The sequence below is a fragment of the Camellia sinensis genome, chromosome 12 (genome assembly GCF_055761805.1).
Source record: "Camellia sinensis isolate YWXY chromosome 12, ASM5576180v1, whole genome shotgun sequence".
Taxonomy (NCBI): domain Eukaryota; kingdom Viridiplantae; phylum Streptophyta; class Magnoliopsida; order Ericales; family Theaceae; genus Camellia; species Camellia sinensis.
The window spans coordinates 121908520-121932214 of NC_138972.1; the positions used below are offsets into that span (position 1 = coordinate 121908520).

Consider the following 23695-nt stretch of genomic DNA (forward strand, 5'->3'; position numbering starts at 1 on the left):
GGACATTTATCCCGTCTTATAATTTTATATTCATGAATTTAAAATTTAAACATAACAACTAAATCAAATGCATAAGATTTTAATCGACCTTGTCCAAATTTTCTAATGTCGAGAAACAAAGACTAAGAAAGTTTTTAAGAAAGTGTACAATATAAAATGTTGTGCAAAAACTAATACTTTACAAATATGAATATAGTATTGTGTCATTATATTTTAGTAAACTAATGGGTACCAGTAATTTTGTGCCATGTGATACTCTACCCAATTATTTATTATCAAACACAAATATAAATATGATAACTCACTATTTAAATTAATCATAATGATAATAAAAATAAATAAATAAAATCAAGTAAGCAAGATTTTTTAGACATGCAATAATGGATAATTTTACAAATTCAAAATTATTACTTAAAATTTTATCTAAAAATATAATGTGTGACTCATATTTATTTTAACTATATGGCCCGTTTGTTTGGGATTATAGGGAGGAGATTGGGTTTAATAGTGAGGAGGGGATTGAGAGATAGGGAGGGGATTAGTAATCCCTTGGTATTAGTAAGGAGGAGGAAGGGGGATTGGTAAGGAAGAGGTAGAGATGGTATTAGAAAAATAGTGAGGGGATTAAAAAAAATTTATTTTTTTTATTTTTTATAAATTGAGAATTTTTTTTAAATATAATGTTTAATTTTTTATATTTTTTTATTTGTTTTATTATTTTATATAAAAATAATTCAACAATTTCTCACTATTAATTCTCTCACTATCAATCTTTTCATTATGAATCCCTTCTATTCTATCTCTAAAAACAAACGGACCTATGTGCTCCAAAACACACTAATTTAATCCTAACCATTGTTTTCCTGATCCCTAAAAGTCTGGACTGTAGACTTTTTCTGCAATAATTGCACACATTTTTTAAATGAGTGTTTTTTTTGAAATTTTTAAAGTAAGAATTACTATTTAATTCCACGCAGTCGGTTACAAAATCGAATCAGAGGGGACAAACAGCCGTAAATCATAATTATTTTTCTTTTTTAAAAAAAAATTATTTTTAGTGATTTTTATTTATTTATTGTTGAAATATGTTATTTTCATAACCTAGAAAGATTTTAAAAATAATTATAAAAAAAACTTCAAAAAAGTGTTTTTTAAAAAAATAAAAGAAAAAAATCCAACTTTTTAACCTTTTTTTTTCTTTCTTTAATGAAGTTTTTTTATTTTATAAAAATGATTTAATTTTTGTCAAGGATATCTAAAAGTGACAAATAAAATAAAATAAATAGCTGTTAAACGTCACGCTTCACATTTATTATAATCATTCATTTTCTTATATGATCATAATCTGATCACTTGACTAAGTAATTTCAATCAATTTAAAATTTTACAAAAATAATCAATGTGTTTGGTTTGAGTTTTTTGAATTAATTTTTTTTGTTTTTGTATTTTTTTATTTTTAGTAAATATTATTTAAATTTTAAACATTTTTTTTTACTTTTTAGATGCACCTTACTTAGATGTATCTAAAAAATAAAAAATTTGTGAAAAAATATTTTAAAAAATTAATAAATACATAAAAATACAAAAAATGTACTGAATTATCATACATATTTTTTTGTATTTTGGATATTTAGTGAATTTTTAAAAGGTTTTCTTCACAAATTTTTTACTTTTTAAATACATCTAAGTTAAGTATGTCTAAAAATTAAAAAAAATTGCTTAAAATATTAAAAAAATCAGTAAAAAAAATATGAAAAATAAAAATGTAAAATTTTCTGAAAAATATTTTTTAAAAAGTGAAGCCAAGCATAGTATGCACTAACAATTTGAATATTAAAAGAGGCCCAAGATAAACCCATACCAAGAAAACTAAACTGCAGATCAAAGTTCATTTATATGGACGAGAGAAACCTGGTTTTTATGAATATATACTTTTGAGTTAAATTAAGGTCATTCATTGAGTTACAAATTATACTCAATTAAAATTTTCACTGGTTTGTTTTTATTAGAGTAAATTACAAACACATTTTTTAAGATTTACATAAATTACAAATTACTCCCTGTGATTCTAAGAATTATATTATGCACTTTAAGATTTCTAATTTCATAATAAATAGGTCATGTTATTAATAAACCATCAAGTTAATTAACAGTTTTTAATATTGTTAAAATTTTATTTCAATTAATAATTCATATAATTTTATTATTATATAGGTGAACAGTTAAAAATTGTACTTTTTCAATTAATTCTGTTAAATGAAAAATTTTGACAGGAAAGTATTTGTAATTTTTCAAACCACAAAGAGACTATTCATATTTTAAATAAACTTCAGAGATGTATTTGTAATTCATCATTTTTATTATGAATTCCTCGTTTGCACAAGAACACGTTCAAAAGCAGACATATAAATCCCAATTTTAGATTTTTTTAAAGCTTTGAAATGACCAAAATATACGCAATTTCTTACCTTTTGCAAATGATTAAATCTAGTATGTTTGACTGATTTTAAGCTTTGAATTGACCATCATTTTAGTTGTTGCAATTCTTTTCGTTTCTTTTTTATGTTTATAATGGATCACATGTATATAGATTGGACCAATTGATGCATTAGCCATGGCCTAAAAAACATTACAAAGATCTACTTATTTAATAATTATGTCTGAATTTTACAATTGACTTCATAATGAAATTTATTTTTGCTTAATCTTCTTAGTCTGTATTGGCATGAGACTCTTGTTTTTTTTTATTTAAATATGACTGAATCACTATTTAATTTGTTATTTCATTTTCAAATTAATTTTAACTTACGTCAAAATTACTTGAAGGTAAACTAATATTTAATAACAATTTATGAAGTAAAAAAGAAAAGTTAATATGATTAGCCCACATATGTATATATAATTTTAGGATCTAGATTGTTTTCTGTCCAAATCTACATCCATCAATTCTAAATTCTATTTCAATATTAATGTGCATTCGACCATATCTAGAATGAATAATTATTTACATATTTCAATTTTATGTAATTGTTCTACTTATATAACATAATCCATATATATATATATATATATATATTAAGTTATATAAATAAAATTTTCTTATGAATGCAGTGGAATCAACATTATTAAATGCATACGTAACCTATTATTTTATATTGAGTCTCTCCCTCTCTCGTGTATATAAATACCAAAATGTGTGTGTGTATGTTTCAAAGTTGGAACATAAAATCCATTCTTCAACCTTCCATAATCTTTCTTCTTCTATCACTATATATATTTGCAGATAGTTAAGTATGGTTGTGTCATCTCCGACTCCATTTCGGACCAAGAAGGCAAGGGCTGTGGGAATTCCCATTATTGACCTCTCTCTTGAGAGGTCTGTGTCGTCTGAGAAAATTGTGCAGGCATGTCAAGACTATGGTTTCTTCAAGGTGGTCAACCATGGTGTTCCCATGGAGATCATTGCAAGAATGGAGAAGGAAGGGAGTGATTTTTTCGCAAAACCCGCTTCGGAGAAGCAACAACAAGCGGGGGACCTGCCTAGTCCATTTGGTTATGGCTGCAAAAATATTGGCTTCAATGGTGATGTGGGTAAGGATAAGGGTATTTTGGTCATTTTAATTTGATTTGACATCATAAATAAATATTAAACTAAAAAGTAAAAAGTCAGTTTTTTACCAATCTTCCAAATCACTTCCAAAAAAACTAAAAAGCTTGGTAAAAAGTCAAAAATTAGCCTTTTACTAACTTCCCAAAAACCCAGAATTTGATCATAGAATAATCAGTGATAATTTTCTTACTTGATATGAGTCCTATTAAATGTGCGTCATTTATTTCATTTAAAAGGATTGTCTCAAGTGTTATAATCAAATTTTCATGAATCTAAAAGAACATAATTGGTATATAATCTTGTTCATGGCTATCCCATTCTTAGTTGGTATGTATATCTCTCTATTGCAATTTTGGAGTTCTCCTAAATTAAAATGGAAATACTATGAATCTTACTTAAATATTTTGAATTTATCTTAAATGAGAGCTGTGTGATTGAGATTAAATTGGTATAGTGTAAAATATATATGTAAAATAAATTTTAAATCATAAAATGATAATTTTAAATAATTAAATTTAAATTTATAATATTAACGGATTAAAAAAGCAATTATTTACACGTTGACTAAAAGTCATCAAATAATGTTGAAAAGAAGCCACTTGTCTATTTTCCGTATCAACTTCTTTTCAATGCCAATAATTATTTACACAACCGTTTTACATAAATCAAAGGCATGAGTTAAATTGACAAAATAAGCACAAAAATATGGCGTAGCAAGAAACTTTACAGATGGCACATTATATTAATCCACCTTTATTAAACGGTAGAGTGACAAATATCTAATTTAAATTGCAAGAATAATGCTATATGTATCAATTGATATACTAACTAATGTACTAATTGATGATGTGACATAATTTAAGAGGTTTTTAAAATTTGTAATGTGATTAATGAGTAAGGTCTGCATTAGGTGACTGAAAGGCTAATTAATAATTTTTTCTGTATTGGTGTCAGTTCCTTACAAATGGACGCTATATTGTGTTCAAGAAAATAAATAAATAAATAAATATACATGTATATAAGATTCTGGAAAGGAAAGTTAATTTGTATCGCCAACAAAAAAAAAAAAAAAAAGCCTTAATCTCATTTTGAAAGGTTCATCATCAACTATATAAAAATTATAATTTTTTTTAAATTTAAAAATAATTAAGAAATTTGTAAATTTCTTAAAGATATGATAATTATAGATCAGTAATTTTCAACTTTGATGATTTTTCCAATTCAGTATTCTTAAGAAATAAAATGAAAATTTCAACTTCATTTATAAAATAAAATGAAAAAATCAAAATATCATTATGACAAAGGGCGACGTCATATTTTTTTGCAATGTATAGGAGGTTTAGGGCTAGAGCAGTAAATTATCCATAATTTATAACTAGCATTTTATTTAAAAAGTTCATGTTTTGCTCAAAGTGTTCCAATTTAACCGTTGTATGATCAAACTTAACTCTTATATGATGATATCTACATATAAAATGAATATAAATTATATCTTAATTTTTTTTAAATAAAAATTTGAGTAAAAATTACGATCACTAAGCATTGTTAGGCCAAGAGATATTGAATAGAGAATACTATTCATTCAACAATCGAAATATCAAAACTAGAGGTTTTGGACTTGTGGTTATATAGCACCATTTTTTAGTGTGAGATTTTGAATTTAACTTCTATATAGGGTTATTAAACGAATCAAGTACTTGAATTCGACTAATTAAAAATTCATTTGAGATCGATTCGTTATGTAAAGAAATTGAGTTTGAACACAAATTTAAAGCTGTTAAGTTTTCAAACAAAGTTTGAATAGTCTACTACACTGCTTGATAAACTTATATGTATTATAAAAAATTAAATTACGTGAGCTCGACTTGTGTTTGGCTCATTAAAAACTCGTTTGAGATCAAATTGTTACATAAATAAGCTAAGTTTGAATATAATTTTAATCTTGTTAAATTATCAAAGCAAGTTTGAACAACTTACAACTTGACTCATTTTCAGCCATACTCTTATGAAGAGAAATTTAATACAATATGTGATGGTATTTATATGTCCCCATTGTCCCTATTATAAAAGTTATACGTAATAGTTAATTATTTTTTTTTCCAAGTTTACCTATTATAAAAAAAGAAAGAAAGGAAATCTCATATAAGATCGTGAATTTTTTTAATTTTATTTTATTCAAAGGTCATGAGTTAAATATGAATTATTACCTGAAAAAGTATACAAGTTCATGTGAGTTTATTTTATTTTATTTTATTTTTTGATTCAAAGGCCATGAGAATTTTTTCTGGAAGGGAATTATTACCTGAAAAGTATACAAATGAAATTGACATGAGATCTTAGTAAGTTCAAAAAGAAATTAAAGAAAAAAAAATTAAAAACCTTGTAAACTACTTATAGATTAAAATAGATAAAGGCTCAGAAATTGTATCTAGAATCTTACTCTAAAAATTAACGTAGGATTTAAATTTAACTTTTATGCAGTAGTAATTATATTTAAAATGAATTTAAATGATATTGAATTTTTAAAATAAATAATATTACTGATTATAGGTATATTTGTCCTGGGTAAAGCATTGCACATGCATTGCTTCAACTTTATGGATTATTTCAAGTCCATGCAATGATGGCATTGGAAGAAATTGAAGTGGTAGTACAGTAACAGAGTAGAAACAAATCAAAAACTTAGTACAATAATAGTGTCAGAAACAAATCAAAATCAAAATCAAAGATAGAGATTGAGCCTCCATGCATTGCGTTATGTCTTTTACCAATTTTGGATAGGGAGAGGGGGACCTCTGCCTTGAACATTTTTTTCCAATTAAAGAATTTCCAAGCTGGCGATGATCATGAAAATGCTGATGTTTTTCTCAGCTTAAAATCCCTCAGATATTTTATCGTCTTCTACAATTCTTTTTTTTATTTTACTAATTTAAAATAAAAAAATAAATAGGAGAGCTCAATTCATTGTGATAATCTTTTATAAGAATAATTATAAGAGTTCCTATTTGCAAGAGATTTAGAACCAAAACGAGACGAGGAGAGGCATGGATGGACCCCTAGTCCCACCAACATCCTGAAGAGCTAAAGTTGGGATATGAGACTCACATCACCCTCACAAAGACTCGAACCTAAAGTTATAGGTTGGCTAAACTAACGTGATGCTCAAAGAGCCCTATGTTACGATGGTATTTAATATTTTGTTATTGAAGTATTAGGCTTTTGGAGTAAAATTATATGACAAGTAGCACATGACACTCTAAAATACCTCAATAATTTTATATGACATAGAGGCTGAGAAATTATCAATATTTCCTATTCTTCCTATGGTGTAGAGTTTGAAATGAATTTTATATTTGACAGTTGTGCTGTGAATGATTATATACAAGCAGTTAGGAGCTTGACATGCGAGATGCTAGATCTAGTGGTTGAAGGTTTATTTGTTCCAGACAAATCCGTCTTCAGTAGGCTCATCAGAGACGTCCATAGTGATTCATGTTTCAGGCTCAATCACTACCCTCCTATGGAAAACTCTAGGGAGTGGGATCCATCTCCAAAGCTTAATGCAAACACTCGTATGAGGTTTGGAGAGCATTCTGACCCTCAAATCTTGACCATCCTGCGATCAAACGATGTTGAAGGCCTTCAAATTTGTTTACATGATGGGTTATGGGTCCCTGTCACTCCTGACCCCACTGAATTTTGCGTGTTTGTGGGTGATGTTTTACAGGTTAGTATATATATTCATTTTTATTATTTTACCCATATTCAGTATGCAATTATTATTTATTTTTTATACAGAAATTATGTTTGTATGACATTTTCATTAACTCCCATTAAGCTTGACAAGTCAAAACTATGAAACTAGAAAGAAAACAACACTCCCAAAATGAAATGTATGAACTAAATTTATTTTAAATATGATTCATACTACATTAATATAAACTTATATCATATATTTTATTTTCGGGATACTTTTTCATGGCACATATCTTTTCCAATTTTGTTATTGACATATTCCTAATTGATGTTGGCAATGAAAGGCTATGACAAATGGAAAGTTTGTGAGCGCAAGACACAGAGTAATAGTAGCAAATTCAGTGAAACCCAGAATGTCAATGATATATTTTGGGGCTCCACCCCTTAATGCATGGATCTCTCCTCTTCCAAAGATGGTATCACCCCCAAAACCAAGTCTCTACAAACCGTTCACTTGGAGTGAATTCAAGAAAGCTGCCTACTCTCTACCTTTGGAAGATTGTCGTCTCAACCGTTTTAAAGATTCTCTTCAATTAAGTCTAAGAACACAAAAACTATAGTCACAAAATATGACACATAATTTATATTAATGGATAAGATTTTTTAAAAGTGGATCTAATCCCTTCATATCAAATTCTGTAAAATTTTATCTATTTATGCGTATTCTGTGTTTAATTTTTATATTCATAACTGAATTATATATATGTGTGTGTGCGCGCGTGTGTGTTTGATAGAAGTTAAAGGAAGGGTGTGTCTGAATTACGATGGCAGGGGAACTTTTTGTGCTCCAAGTGCTTCGGCTATGTATTTATGTGTTTTTTTCATTATGCTTCAAGTGGGAAATGATTTGTGCTTTTACATTAAAAAAAACTATAGTGTGAGTTTGGATCAATAGAAATAAAGATTCTTTTCCTCAATACGTACAATGACCTTTTGCGTTGGATTTCGCCCTTAAGAAAATGCTTTTGTTGCTCCTCCTTTCTTCTTCTTCTTCTTTTTTATTTATTTTTTATTTTTATTTTCTTTTGGTTTTTTGTTTTCTCATTTGGTCAATAAATTTGAAGCACAGTAATATTATGAACTGTTAATGTACACCTCCTACACCACTAAAACCTACCACTACCACTACACACCTCCACTACTCCTCACCCACTCCACCTACCACCTCCACTATACCTACTACCACCACCCACTCTACACCTACTACTCCCAAAACCTCTCTATATATAGGACTTGTAATATACAGATCAATATACACAACATCAATACATCCATCAATAATAATACATCAATTTTAACATGGTATCAGAGCAAGGTTAAGACCTTAGTATTTCTCGCTTCACCGGCGGGCGGCAACCTCGCCTTGGCCGCCCGCCGGATCTCAACCTAGTCTGCTAAAATTTTCTACCCATACCTTTCCATCACTGCCTAAATCCTCTCTCCTTCACCACCACTGCTTCCTAGTTGATGAATCTGTTGCTCCATCTGAACGGAAGGGCAGCTCTCTGGTTTCGGATTCCGGTTCAAGCTCGGACTGCCGGAGAGTTTCTTTCTCTCCAGTGAATCAGTAGGAAAGATACTAGACACAAACACAGCCCATCTCCTCCACCCAATCTTGTTTTAGGGATGCTTAAGAGAATTATTGTGGTTCTGTTGATTGGGTTGCTAGCATGGGCATATCAGACCATGTGCCCTCCACCTCCCAAAACCTGTGGCTCCCCAGGTGGTCCACCCATTACTGCACCAAGAATAAAGCTTAGGAATAGTTGAAGAACTTGGTGTGTATCTTGTGTCCGTTGACAGACTCGGGCTTTCTTCCATGGGTCTCTGATCTCGGTGGCGAATCGGTCCCATGGCCTCTTCCGAACGCCCCTGTACCTAATCCCCTTGTCTTCCGCCGCCGTGGTCGCCAGAGCTCTGCCGCGTCGCCGCCATCCCTGGCACCACTGCAACCACCATTGTTCTAGTGTCGCTGCTCCTTTGCCATCCGTCGTTGAGTTTGGATCGATAGCCGCTTCAACCGACAAGGTCACGCTCGCTGGTCCTGTCCCGTCTCCGATGAGCTCGAGCCGTGCCGGTGGGAATCTGCGCTCTCTGATCTGTTGAGATCTGAAATTCTGTGTCTCTCTTCTCCTCTCTCTGTCTCTTTATATTTTTTGGGGTTTCTTGCTGGTCTGGTTGGAATGATTTATTCTATTTGTTACAGAGAACATCATCACGACAGGCATCACACCTCTCGGTTCCCCACTATCCCTTTTCATTTTTTAATTTATGTTATCTTTTTACTTTTCATCATGTTCGCACTCTCTTCAATCTTTTTTTTTCTTTTCTTTTCTATATATACATACATATTTTTTTTATATAATACCAACCCATCATTCCTACTTTATTTAATCAATCAGTCTGATTCCCCCTGTTGCCAGACCTATCATTCATCCCGAGTCTCTAGAATATCTATATATATATATATATTAAAAACAAAAAAAAAAAAAAAAAAAAAAAAACCCGATCTTTCTCAACTATCCCATCCACACATATTGTTTTTTTTTTTTTTTTTATCTATTTTATTTCTTTATTTATTTTATTTTATTTTTTTTTATTTTTTATTTTTCGAACAAAACACCAACACCAACATCACACCGCTGTTTTTCATATGTCCCATCCACAAATTTTTTATCTATTTTCTTTATCCATTGTTTTCTTTTATTTTATTTTTATTCTTAAACCCAAGCACAACATTCCACAATCTTGTCATTTATTCATCTCAGGGATCTACCCCGATCACCGTTTTACACCACAAAAAAAAAAAAAAAAAAAAAAAAAAACAACAACAACAACAACAACAACAACAACACCGGCTTTGTTTACTTTTCTGCAGATGGCCACACACCGCCATCCCTTCTCTACTCTGCCGCCGGTCTCTTCTTCTTGCCTCCGTCTTGGCCAGCCCTTGACGGTGTTGCCTCTGTGTTTTCCACTCCACTGGGCATGATCACTACTCCCTGCTCCTCCACTGCAACATATGGCGGCCCTCCAAATCGGAACATCACGGTGGCCTTCCGCTTCAGCTCCTTGTTTTCTGCCCTTAGCACGCTTATCTCTGCTCGCGCATCCTTATACATGCGTTGGAGCAGAGCCAGCTGGGAGTTTAATTGTTGCACCTCATTAGTCCTACTCTGTAGCCGGTGCGACAGATTTGTGACCGCCGTCATGGACTCCACACATGCCTTCAACGTATACTGATTGGCTTCCACATCCGACTGCACCGCCATTTTTTGCTCCACAGACCGCATCGGAAAGTTCAGCGGAGCAAACCCAGCAGTGTTTGGTTGAGGTTCACTGGCCACCGCACCAGTTCTCTCTCCTGTGGACTCGTTGAGGTCGGGAAAGAGGGTAAGCAGCCCACGGGACGACGAAGCCATTTTCTGGGCAACAGCAACAGAGTGTTACAGCCTATCTCTCTCAGCAAAATGACCTCTCTTTCTCAGCAAAATGAAGAAGTTTTCAGAGGTTTCTCTCAGTTTTTCTGTCTCAGTTTCTGCCTCCTCCGCTTCGGTTTATAACGACCATGACACAGAGACAGCCACGCGCATCGCGCGCCTTTTGACACCGACAACCTGGCACGCCTTTTCATGGCACACCTTTTCATGACTCGGGCACGTCTTTTGATGACACGCCTTTTGATGGCACACCTTTTGAGGGCACGACTTTTGAGGGCTCGATATCTACATCCATGTATATTTTTTGGGCAGCCTATATACACCCTCATACAGTGTCTTTTACACCGGCCAGCTTTATCAATCCCTTTGTTTCAACCTCAAATAGGTTTCTATCTTCACACCTATTTGAGTTTGAGGGGGGGTTATACACAGTATCATGTATAAGTCACTCATGGCGCACTCCCTAAGTCGCCCCCTTGGTACACCACCACAACATTCTACAACGGTCCGACATGACCCCATAAATTGATTCCGGTCAGCTTCTACAACGGTCCGACATGACCCTGTAAACTGTCTTCTACAACGGTCCGACATGACCCCATAAACTGTCTTCTACAACGGTCCGACATGACCCCGTAAACTGTCCTGCTACATCGGTCCGACATGACCCCGTAAACTGTCTTCTACAACGGTCCGACATGACCCCGTAAACTGTCTTCTACAACGGTCCGACATGACCCCGTAAACTGTCCTGCTACAACGGTCCGACATGACCCCGTAAACTGTCTTCTACATCGGTCTGACACGACCACACAGTGTCTGCTACATCAGGTCCGACATGACCCCGTAAACTGTCTTCTACAACGGTCCGACATGACCCCGTAAACTGTCCTGCTACAACGGTCCGACATGACCCCGTAAACTGTCTTCTACATCGGTCTGACACGACCACACAGTGTCTGCTACAACGGTCCGACATGACCCCATAAACTGTCTGCTACATCGGTCTGACACGACCATACCGTGTCTCCTATCCTGTTTTATTTATCAGTTTATTTTTCTGTTTTGTTACTCTCTTCAAACTCAAGTTGGTTAGTTCCTATCCTCCTTGAGTTTGAGGGGGGCTGTTAATGTACACCTCCTACACCACTAAAACCTACCACTACCACTACACACCTCCACTACTCCTCACCCACTCCACCTACCACCTCCACTATACCTACTACCACCACCCACTCTACACCTACTACTCCCAAAACCTCTCTATATATAGGACTTGTAATATACAGATCAATATACACAACATCAATACATCCATCAATAATAATACATCAATTTTAACATGAACTAAGAGAATTTTTTTTTTTTTTTTCAAAAAAAACTCTGAAAAAATGAAGTGTTGTTGTAATTGTTGGGTATACCTCCTTATTGGAGTGTGAGACCCAATTGATTTATTAAAAGAGTTTTAATTTGGCTTGGTTTAGTATAATATATTTTTATATATTATATTTGAGGAGACCCAATTCAATTTGGATACAATTAGGATTTAATTATAAAAATCCAAGATTCACAACATATATAATATATATATATTGTCTTCGTTTTTGCTGGGGAAAAAAAAAAGAGGCGCAGCGGCTGCCTTACTTGATTTGTTTTTCCCGAAGTTGAGAAACACAGCAACAAACATTGATTTGTGTGGGTGCACAGTGGGTTTGTTTCAGTTTTGTGTGGAAGTTGATTTGGTTCGTTATTTTGGGTCTTCTACAACTTTGGTTCTGAAGATTTTGGTTCATCTATTTGGTGAGGTCTTTCCTCTTTGTTTATTTGTGATTATTTGGAATTCACCTAAGGGTGGTTTGTGAGACCATTAGTGTCTCGTTTGTAATCGTTTGGAACTTATTTGGTTGATAGTGGAATCGGATTTCGATCCCGTGGACGTACCTCACATTGAGGGAACCACGTAAAAATTCTTGTGTTGCCTTTGATTTAATTTTTCCGCATTAGTTTTTATTCCCATTGATTGATTTACTTGTGGGGAATCACATCGATTTTCCCTAACAACTGGTATCAGAGCTTACGGTTTATTTGGGTCTATTTATTTGTGTAAATCAATGGAGGGGAATGTGGGTCGTATGTCTAGCTTCAATGGAAGCAATTGGGTAACTTGGAAAACTAAAATGGAGGACCTATTATTTTGTAAAGATTTATATGGACCCATTGAGGGTGATTCTGGCAAACCCGAGGGTATGAAAGATGATGAATGGAATAGGCTTAATCGAAAAGCCGTTGGTGTTATCCGTCAATGGATTGATGACAGTGTGTTTCATCATGTTGCTACTGAAACTTCAGCACATGATTTATGGAAAAAATTAGAGGGCCTTTATGATAGGAAATCAGCCACAAATAAAGCATTTCTGTTTCGTAAGTTGGTTAATTTAAAATATAAAGAGGGCAGCCCTATTCCGGAACATCTGAATGAAATAAAGAGTATTGTTAACCAACTTGCTTCTATGAAAATTGTTTTTGATGATGAGTTGCAGGCTTTGATGCTACTTAGTTCTTTGCCCGAAAGTTGGGAGACTTTGGTTGTGACCGTCAGTAATTCAGCGCCCGATGGAGTTGTCACAATGGGCCAAGTCACTAGTAGCCTGTTGAATGAAGAAACTAGAAGAAAATCAGCAGGTTCCTCTCATTCGGAAGCATTCGTTGTGAGAGGTCGAAGCAAAACAAGGGGGAGGAGTAAGACTCCTCATGGTCGTGATCAAAGCCGTGACAAATCGAAAGATGGTTCTTTTTCAAAGAAAGACATTGAGTGTTATTATTGCCATGAGAAAGGGCACATGAAGCGGGAATGCCGAAAGCTCAAGAATAAGGAGAAAAGGCGTGACAAAAGTGTGGACAAGAAGCAAGAAGACACAACGGCAGTTACTACCAATGCTGATCTCATGGTTGTTTGTGAAGATGAATGTATCAATTTTGTGGGCCAAGAGAGCAATTGGGTGATTGATTCCGGTGCTTCTTTTCATGTGACTTCTCGAGTTGATTTCTTCACTACCTATACCGAAGGAGATTATGGCTCTGTTCGAATGGGTAATGAAGGTTTGTCCAAGATTATCGGCATGGGTAATGTTTGCTTGGAAACAAATCTGGGCTGCAAGTTGTTGCTTAAAGATGTGAGGCATGTTCCCGACATTCGCCTCAATTTGATCTCTACCGGGAAGCTAGATGATGAAGGCTACAACAACAAATTTGGTGATGGAATATGGAAGCTCACAAAAGGTTCCTTGGTGGTGGCTAAGTGTAAGAAGACTCATACACTTTATTCGATGCAAGGAAAAATTTGTAAAGGTGTTGTCAATGCACTTGAAGAAGATACTTCTACTGAATTATGGCACAAGCGGCTTGGCCATATGAGTGAAAAGGGGCTGCAAGTATTGTTCAAGAAAGAGCTTCTACCCGGTTTGAAAGGTACACATCTTAAAACTTGTGTTCATTGTTTGGCGGGTAAACAACATAGAGTTTCTTTTCATAAAAATGTTGCTTCTAGAAAAGAAAATGTTTTGGAGTTGATTCACTCGGATGTTTGTGGTCCTTTAAAAGTTAGAACACATAGTGGTGCACTTTATTTTGTTACTTTCATTGATGATTATTCAAGGAAAGTTTGGGCTTTTCTACTAAAAACTAAAGATCAAGTTTTAGAAGTATTTAAGCATTTTCAGGCCATGGTTGAAAGAGAAACAGGGCAAAAATTGAAGTGCATCCGATCAGACAATGGTGGTGAATACATTGGGCCATTTGATGAGTATTGTCGCAGCCAAGGTATTCGACACCAAAAGACAGTTAAGAAGACTCCTCAACAAAATGGCGTTGCCGAGAGGATGAACCGCACAATTGTGGAAAGAACAAGGTGTTTGCTTTCACAAGCTAAATTGCCAAGATCCTTTTGGGGTGAGGCGTTGAAGACAGCGGTTAACGTGATCAATTTGTCTCCTTCCTATCCTTTGAATGGTGATGTTCCAGAAAGAGTTTGGACCGGCAAAGATGTGTCTTATGAGCACTTGAGAGTGTTTGGTTGCCGAGCCTTTGTTCACATTCCAAAAGATGAAAGGTCCAAGCTTGATAGCAAGTCAAAACAATGTATTTTTCTTGGCTATGGGCGTGATGAATTCGGGTATAGATTGTGGGATCCGGTCGACAAGAAAGTCATTCGAAGCCGTGATGTTGTGTTTCTTGAAGACCAAACAATTGAAGACTTTGGCAAAGGTGATCAACCAGAACCAAAAACAAGTGATCCCATTGACATAGATCCATCTCCTTCATCTTCAGTTGATAATGAAAATGGGGGAGATGTGCAGCCACCTATTGAAGATGTAGAGGATGATGCTAATTCTAATGAAGTTGAGCCAGAAATTGAGGAAGAGCATCCAACTCAAGTACCGTCACCACAACTTGAGTTGAGGAAATCTACAAGGGACCGACAACCTTCAAGAAAGTATCCTCCCAATGAATTTGTGTTGATTTCTGATCAAGGGGAGCCTGAGAGCTACCAAGAAGCAATTGAGCATGCAAAGAAAGGTGATTGGAAAAAGGCCATGGAAGAGGAGATGAATTCCTTAGTTGAAAATCACACTTATGATTTAGTGAAGTTGCCTAAAGGGAGGAAAATTCTGAAAAATAAGTGGGTCTTCAAATTGAAGAATGATGGCAAGAATCTGAGGTACAAGGCACGTCTTGTTGTGAAAGGCTTTGGGCAAAAGAAAGGTATTGATTTTGACGAGATTTTCTCACCAGTTGTAAAGATGTCTTCTATTCGGGTTGTACTTGGCATGGCTGCAAGTATGAACCTTGAAGTTGAGCAACTTGATGTGAAGACCGCGTTTCTGCATGGTGATCTTGAAGAAGAAATTTACATGGAGCAACCGGAAGGCTTTGTGGAAAAAGGGAAAGAGAAATTTGTTTGCAAATTGAAGAAAAGTTTGTATGGTCTCAAGCAAGCCCCGCGGCAATGGTACAAAAAATTTGACTCTTTCATGATGAATAATGGTTTTTCTAAAACCACTTCGGATCATTGTGTGTTTGTGAAAAATTTTCCAGATGGTAAATTTATTATTCTTTTGCTTTATGTTGATGACATGTTAATTGTGGGTCAAGATTCTACCATGATAAACAGGTTGAAATTGGAGTTAAGCAAGTCTTTTGCTATGAAAGATTTGGGACCGGCAAAGCAAATTCTTGGTATGAAAATTGTTCGTGATCGCAAAGAGGGACTGATTTGGTTGTCTCAAGAAAGCTACATCGAGAAAGTTCTTGAGAGGTTTAATATGGATAAAGCAAAGCCGGTTGGTTGTCCACTTGCGGGTCACTTCAAGCTTAGTTCGAATCAATGTCCTACAAGTGAGAAAGACAAAGAAGAGATGTTGAAAGTTCCTTATGCTTCAGCAGTTGGTTCTTTGATGTACGCCATGGTTTGTACAAGGCCGGATATTGCTCACGCAGTTGGTGTAGTGAGTCAGTTTCTCTCTAATCCGGGTAAAGAACATTGGGCAGCGGTAAAATGGATTCTAAGGTATCTTCGAGGGACTTCGAAGGTGTGTTTGTGTTTTGGGGATGGTAAGCCGATGCTTGATGGGTTCACAGATTCTGACATGGCCGGTGATGTTGATTCTCGGAAATCTACTTCGGGGTATTTGATGACTTTTGCAGGGGGAGCTGTGGCATGGCAATCTAAATTACAAAAATGTGTTGCTCTCTCAACTACCGAAGCTGAATTTATTGCCATTACGGAAGCTTGCAAAGAAGAGTTATGGTTGAAGAAATTTTTGCAAGAGTTGGGTTTGAAGCAAGAAAAGTATGTGCTTTATTGTGATAGTCAAAGTGCTATTCACTTGAGTAAAAATTCTACTTTTCATTCGAGATCGAAACACATTGATGTGAGATACCATTGGATTCGTGATGTGTTAGATTCGAAATTGTTACAACTCGAAAAGGTTCACACAGATGATAATATTTCAGATATGTTGACGAAGACTTTGTCGAGGGACAAACATTTAAAGTGTCGAACTTTGGCGGGTATGGTTGATGTCTCCACCTAAGTCGGTAGGGGGAGAATTGTTGGGTATACCTCCTTATTGGAGTGTGGGACCCAATTGATTTATTAAAAGAGTTTTAATTTGGCTTGGTTTAGTATAATATATTTTTATATATTATATTTGAGGAGACCCAATTCAATTTGGATACAATTAGGATTTAATTATAAAAATCCAAGATTCACAACATATATAATATATATATATATTGTCTTCGTTTTTGCTGGGGAAAAAAAAAAGAGGCGCAGCGGCTGCCTTACTTGATTTGTTTTTCCCGAAGTTGAGAAACACAGCAACAAACATTGATTTGTGTGGGTGCACAGTGGGTTTGTTTCAGTTTTGTGTGGAAGTTGATTTGGTTCGTTATTTTGGGTCTTCTACAACTTTGGTTCTGAAGATTTTGGTTCATCTATTTGGTGAGGTCTTTCCTCTTTGTTTATTTGTGATTATTTGGAATTCACCTAAGGGTGGTTTGTGAGACCATTAGTGTCTCGTTTGTAATCGTTTGGAACTTATTTGGTTGATAGTGGAATCGGATTTCGATCCCGTGGACGTACCTCACATTGAGGGAACCACGTAAAAATTCTTGTGTTGCCTTTGATTTAATTTTTCCGCATTAGTTTTTATTCCCATTGATTGATTTACTTGTGGGGAATCACATCGATTTTCCCTAACAGTAATTTGTTTAAATATGGGTTCCATTGTACAATAAGGGAACGAGTTCGGCAATTTTTTTGTTGCTTTCTTTTTCTTTTTTTTTTCTCTTCTTTTTTCATTAGTGAAATTTTTACAAATATCTTTAAAATTTATTTATCCTTTTTAGGTATTTTTAGACCAAACTAGAATAATAATTTTTTTAAAACCAAATTTGAAAAAAGTCCATGAAAAACAAGGTAAATAGTGTTTTTTTGTTTTTTTCCGTCTTAGTGAACTTTTTTCAAAATTGACTCATTTTTTATTATTGAATTTTTTTGGTGTTCTAAAAGCACCTAAAAACTAAAAAACTGATCTAAAAGGACCTAAAAACTTAAAAACTGATAGTTTCATGAAGAAGTTGTGGTCGACAATCTGGGTTGTAGTAGTGGTGAAATCACCAAGAATAGAAGTAGTGGTCGCATCTCTCACAGTTGACGGTGGTGGTAGGCAGTGATGTAATTAGGGTTAGGGTTTCAAGAAAAGAGGAGAATGGAAGGAAGAAGAAGAAAGAAGGTTATTGGTGAGGATGAAGATGAAAGTGGTGGCTGCCGATGGGAGTGAAAGTGGTGATGGGTTGGATGCCAGGAGCAAGGATCTCCTCATTGACTCTTCTCCTTGACTCCCTACTTTATGGGCCATTGGGTCCACTTTTGGACCAAATTTCGATGATTCGAACTGTTTATGTTTTAGAATTTGTCATTTATATCATACTTGTAAAAATTCAAATTGATCGAATATCGAAAGAACTAAAAATCATTTATTAAAAAAATTTAATAAATAGTTTTACTGTTTAATAAAATTTTAGTTCACGTGGTTTTTGATATCTGATCGACTTGATTTTTTTATAGGTATGATATACATGACAAATTCTAAAATTTGAACGGTTCGGATCATCGAAATTGGGCCCAAAAATGGACCTAATAGCCCATCAAGTAGGGAGTCAAGGAGGAAAGTCAAGGAGGAGATCTTTATGCTAGAAGGTGTTGGCGGAAGTGGAAGTAATAATGGAATTAGGGTTAGGGTTAGACTTGGGAGTATAGGGATGGGGACAAAATTGAAATTTGATGTTAGGAAAAAATTGTAATAAAATAAAATAAAATAAATGAGGGGTCCAAAGAAAAAAGTTAGGCATTACCCTCTTTACTTATTGTTAACCCATAGGCTCGATTTTTTTTGAGCGATGAATAATACGATTGCATTAGTAATGAGTGGGTTCGCAAAAAATCATATTTATTTTTGAAATGTGCCATGGGATTAAGAGTCCCATGGGATTTTGAAACCCTTCCACAGAGATCATGTTTGTTTGGACAGACTGGATAAAGAGAGATTGTAATCTATCAGACTATTAATCATGAAATATATAGTCCCTGAACTATTTAGTTAGAAAGAATGTGTATCCCGTGTTTGTTTTATCATGATTTTAGATATTTGGAAATGACTATTCTATTGAATTTAATGTTTGATTGAAATATTATGAAGAAAAATAAATGCTTAATAGACTATTTTACCTTTTTCAATTATTTATTTAGTAATAGTAATACTAAATTTGTCTTTAATATTTTAATTGTTTTTTTGTAGATTAAATAAAAAATTATTTAATTTTATTTAATTTTTTTAAAATTAAATAAATTTATTTATTTAATTTTAATTAAGTAAATAAAACATCAATAAAAAATTTATGTTATTTTTAAAATAAAATTTTAAATAATTTTTTTAAATATTAAATATTAAATAATCAGTTTAAATAAAAAAATCAATAAAAATTAAATAATGAAATGAAATAAAATATCAACAAAAACTTAAAATAAAACATAAATAAAAAATCTATAAAAATTTGTTTAAAAAATTAAGCAAATAAACATCAATAAAAATTAAATTAAATTAAATTATTTTATTTTATTTCTTAACTGAGATTTTTATATTTTATTTCATTTTACTTACTAAATACAATACATAATGAAATCAAATACTTGGAGGGCAAATGTGTCATTTTACAACTTAGTCCCATGAGATTCCAATCTCACCATTTCTATTCTACATCCCTCTAGGACACAATAGTCCAACATATATGGGATTGATAGTCCGGTAAGACTCTTAATTTAGCCTATAAATTCTCACCAAATAATGGATTCCATAATAGATTGGACATGGAGTCAAATCCCTCCTCCAATGCTTCCAAACAAACATTCCCTAGCAATCCCATGGAGAGATAGTATTGTAAAACGAATATTTCACCCTTCATATTATAAAACAACTAAGTTACCTTCTATATAACAAGAGTTTTTATGGAATTTTATAAATTTTACATTAAACTAATATTACTGTAAAATGCACAAATAAACACAATTTATGTTATGTCTCCAACATCAAACTAGTAATCCCCCCTTATGTTCTTTCTTTTTCTTTTTTTTTTGTTTTTTGTTTTTCGGTGCATGTTGATGTAAAAAATTAATTAATTTTTAATTTGAGTGGTGTCATATTGTTCAGTGAAAAAAGAAGGGGTAATTACCATTTAGTGGTAATTTATAAAAATAATTACATATTAATGAAATAAATTATAATTATAATTTTAATATTTATAATATTTATTATTTTTTGTAATTATTTTCTGAGAAAATTATTTATGAGTCCTATTAGGAAGACTTATGCTACATATAGTCCTACTAAAAAACTTATGTTTCCATAAGTCCTGTGTGAAGTTTGTTGACACATTTACCCTCAATATTAGTTGTTAATATCATAAATAATGGTAAAACCATATATAGGAAATTGAATGTTACCATAGATTAAGTTTGCAAAACGTAACGTGACACCTACATAAACGTAACATAACGTGACACCTATATAAACGTAACGTAACGTGACATGTTACGTTTCGCAAATTTACTAGGTTTTTGATTTTTTAAATTGAATGTGAAAATGTTATTTGTTCGTGTATTTTGAAATTCACATTCATATAGATATGATTTAGGAAAGAAAATTGATTTTTTCCCCGAATTTTGCCCCCCCGAATCCCCCCGACGTCGTTTTGGGCATTTTTTTTTTTTTCTTCTTTATGCAGGTCTGAGACAGAGGGAGAGGGAAAGAAAGAGAAAGAGGAAGAGAAGAGAGAAGAAGAGAGGAGAAGAGAAAGAGGACAAGAAGAGGGAATGGAGCCCTCCGCTTCCATCGTCGGCCGATCGTCGCAGCTCACAGCTCGTTGCTTGGCGCAGCTTGTCGCAGCTCGTCGGCCGATCATCTTCGCCTCTACCTCTGCCCCCTGCCTAGCCCGGTTGATGTTGGCCTCTCCAGTCCTTCTTCTTCTTCTTCTTTCTTCGTTCTTCTTTCTTTTTCTTTTCAAATTCGGGCAATTCGGGGGGGGGGGGGAGGGGCTCTTTTCGAGCTACATATCACTTCTGATCTAGAAAATTGAATGTTACCATAGATTAAGTTTGCGAAACGTAACGTGACACCTACATAAACGTAACGTAATATGACCATATAAGATAGGACATTACATAAACGTAACGTGACGTGACACCTACATAAACGTAACGTAACGTGACACCTACATAAACGTAACGTAACGTGACACCTACATATACGTAACGTAACGTGTCACGTTACGTTTCGCAAACTTATTAGGTTTTTGATTTTTTAAATTCAATTTCCTATATATGGTTTTGCCATTATAGTGCATAATAGCACATTAATACCATTTATTTACAACTCATAGGATCTTGTAGAATACATTCCTATCTAAATAGAACTTGAAACTCTATAAGAAATTACACAGGATTTAACCTAGCATAAGTGTCTGAAATAGGATTTATAAATAAGTCTCCCTTACTTTCTCTGACATTCACTGTTAGATAATTTTCTCAAAAAAGAAGGTGTAACTGTTGAGTAGTATAACCCATTCCCTCTTTCACAAGAATATTGAACAAATAAGTTTTCTTGATTGATAGTTCCTATTGTCATGCCGTAGAGGCAATACTTCTAAAACATAACCAACTCCAGAAATAACCACAATAGGTTGTCATTCATCCAATCTCAAAAAAGCAAATACAATAGTATATACATGTATTGGATTCTTGATATGCACAGACTAGGTAAAGAAGACACGTACATCAGATAGCGCACAATTCTTAGGAAGCTTCGCAAATAGAAAAAATGAACCTTGAGGCTTAAATTGAACCTAGAAGCCAACCCCAGCAAACAACTCGATAGTGTAATTTCTTCTTGATTCATAATCCTAATCACAAATGCAAATACGCATTACAAAAACAATTGGCATTATCATGAGCACAAATTTTATCAGAGTAAGCTATTGCATGCAATCAAATTGACAAATTATTGCTTTCTAAATCCTACTTTTCTCAACGATTCAAAGTATTCTAAAGGGCTTCTCAAAGCAGTCAAGGCAGCTTCTTGGAAAGGTGCTGAAGCAGAGTCCATTAATTTAGTATGTATACTTCTAATTGCAGATGCAATACAAGCATAAGCAACCGCCTATCCAATTCTCCAACCTGATAGAGACACACCCATGTCAACATAGTGCAGATCCAAACATGAGCACACACATAAACTGTTTACTGGTCATTTAAGTAGTGATAGGACCTTAGAAACACTGACACTCCAAGATGGGTGTCGTGTCTATGTCTGACACTATGGGGAGCGTGTGTCCATGTGTCCACTCAAATTTTTTAATTATTATTTGTTTGTAGGACACAATGGGAACACTTCATGGACAAGTGTCCTGTGTTTGGACACACCTCAGGACACTTCTGTAGTTTTTTTTCTATAGTTTCACAAAGCTAATTTGGAATCAAAGTAAAATATATGGAAATAAAGCAAGAATAAGTAGAAAAAAAAAATTAAAATACACCCAAATATACAACGATACCTCTCAGATCTATGTATCCTAAATTTATATTTTTATACACAGTAAATAAAAAAATTGTTGTATCCCTGTCATGCCCGTGTTTTGATTTTTGGAGAATCAACATGTCCTATGTTTGGATCCGTGCTTCTTAAGATAGAACATAATGCACGCATGGTGGAAACACTTCAACAGAATTTTGAAAGAACATGAAATCTTCCAAGATTAGCACATGTAAAGTACAATTCTGGTAGGTAAGATATTGAAGCATGCCTGTAACACTATAAGTCTTGGACAAGGAAAATGTGATGATAGTTTGCCTTTGCATTCCCGGAAGTGAGGCCAAGGATATATGTGTCTCGTTGTCATAAGTAATATGCTCATATACCTGCAGAACATAGATAAAACATAAAAGATCAATTGAAACAAACAGTGGATTTTGGTTAACAAATGAATGAAAAAATCAGCAATTTCCACATTCATTCACTTTTCTTGGTAATTAGCATTAAAAATAGACCATTACATATGGAAAGTTGTTTAGGGGATGGTAGATTTCGCTCATCAGAGAAAAATCCAATACCGGTAAAGAAATCTTCACTATTAATACTAATGTTTAGGTCTCAACTCTGATCATGGAATTAGCACACTGAAGATGCATGATGTTCTAAGAAGATGAATTGATTAATTAGCACTCTGACTGTTTTTTCACTTATTTGTTGTCTTTTCATATTTCATTAGGATATAACATGCCACTCTCATAACATCTTCTCATGTATATTTGTGAACAAAAGTGACAAATTGACTAAACGAAACCACAATATTGACAGTAATAGTTTTCATGAAGGTTCAGTCTTTTGCAGTCACAACCTGGTCCTCAAAGATCTTTCACTTTCCCAAATTTGATGAACTTCTTTTCCCCTTTTATTGAAACCCTCCCCCTTTATGTGTTAAATATATAGACAACCCAGCTTTTTCAGTAGCTCTTGTCATCTATTCTAATCAAGTTAGGTTGTGCTTCTCAAACCACTTCAACTTGCCATTTCAATCTTCAACAATGTATGCAATTGTGACTAGATGGTAACCATTGTCATAAAAAAAAGGACTATTGGGGCATTTGATCTGCTAAACAAAACCTTTCATATGGTCATCTTGATCCTGTTTTTGCTGTTTCCAAAACCCATTATTGTTCAGTTGACCACATGGGGTCAGACAAACCATGCATGTTTCTACTTCTTGTACTTGAAAG

The 23695-nt window shown here is 33.9% G+C and overlaps 1 protein-coding gene across 1 annotated transcript; it reads left to right on the plus strand.

The window, feature by feature from the left end:
• Positions 1–3293: 3293 nt before the first annotated feature.
• LOC114256806 (gibberellin 2-beta-dioxygenase 2-like) lies at positions 3294–9472 on the plus strand. Its single transcript, XM_082897218.1, has 4 exons — positions 3294–3603; positions 6943–7337; positions 7651–7782; positions 9170–9472. The coding sequence occupies exons 1-4, from the start codon at positions 3294–3296 to the stop codon at positions 9470–9472; spliced, it is 1140 nt and encodes a 379-aa protein (XP_082753344.1).
• Positions 9473–23695: the final 14223 nt, after the last annotated feature.

Excerpts from the sequence above, each read along its gene's own strand:
- LOC114256806 (XM_082897218.1), top strand. The coding sequence starts at position 3,294 with ATGGTTGTGTCATCTCCGACTCCATTTCGGACCAAGAAGGCAAGGGCT. Across the intron at positions 7,338-7,650 it reads TTGTGGGTGATGTTTTACAG|GCTATGACAAATGGAAAGTT; the intron begins GTTAGTATATAT and ends TGGCAATGAAAG. Across the intron at positions 7,783-9,169 it reads TCTCTCCTCTTCCAAAGATG|ACTCGGGCTTTCTTCCATGG; the intron begins GTATCACCCCCA and ends GTCCGTTGACAG.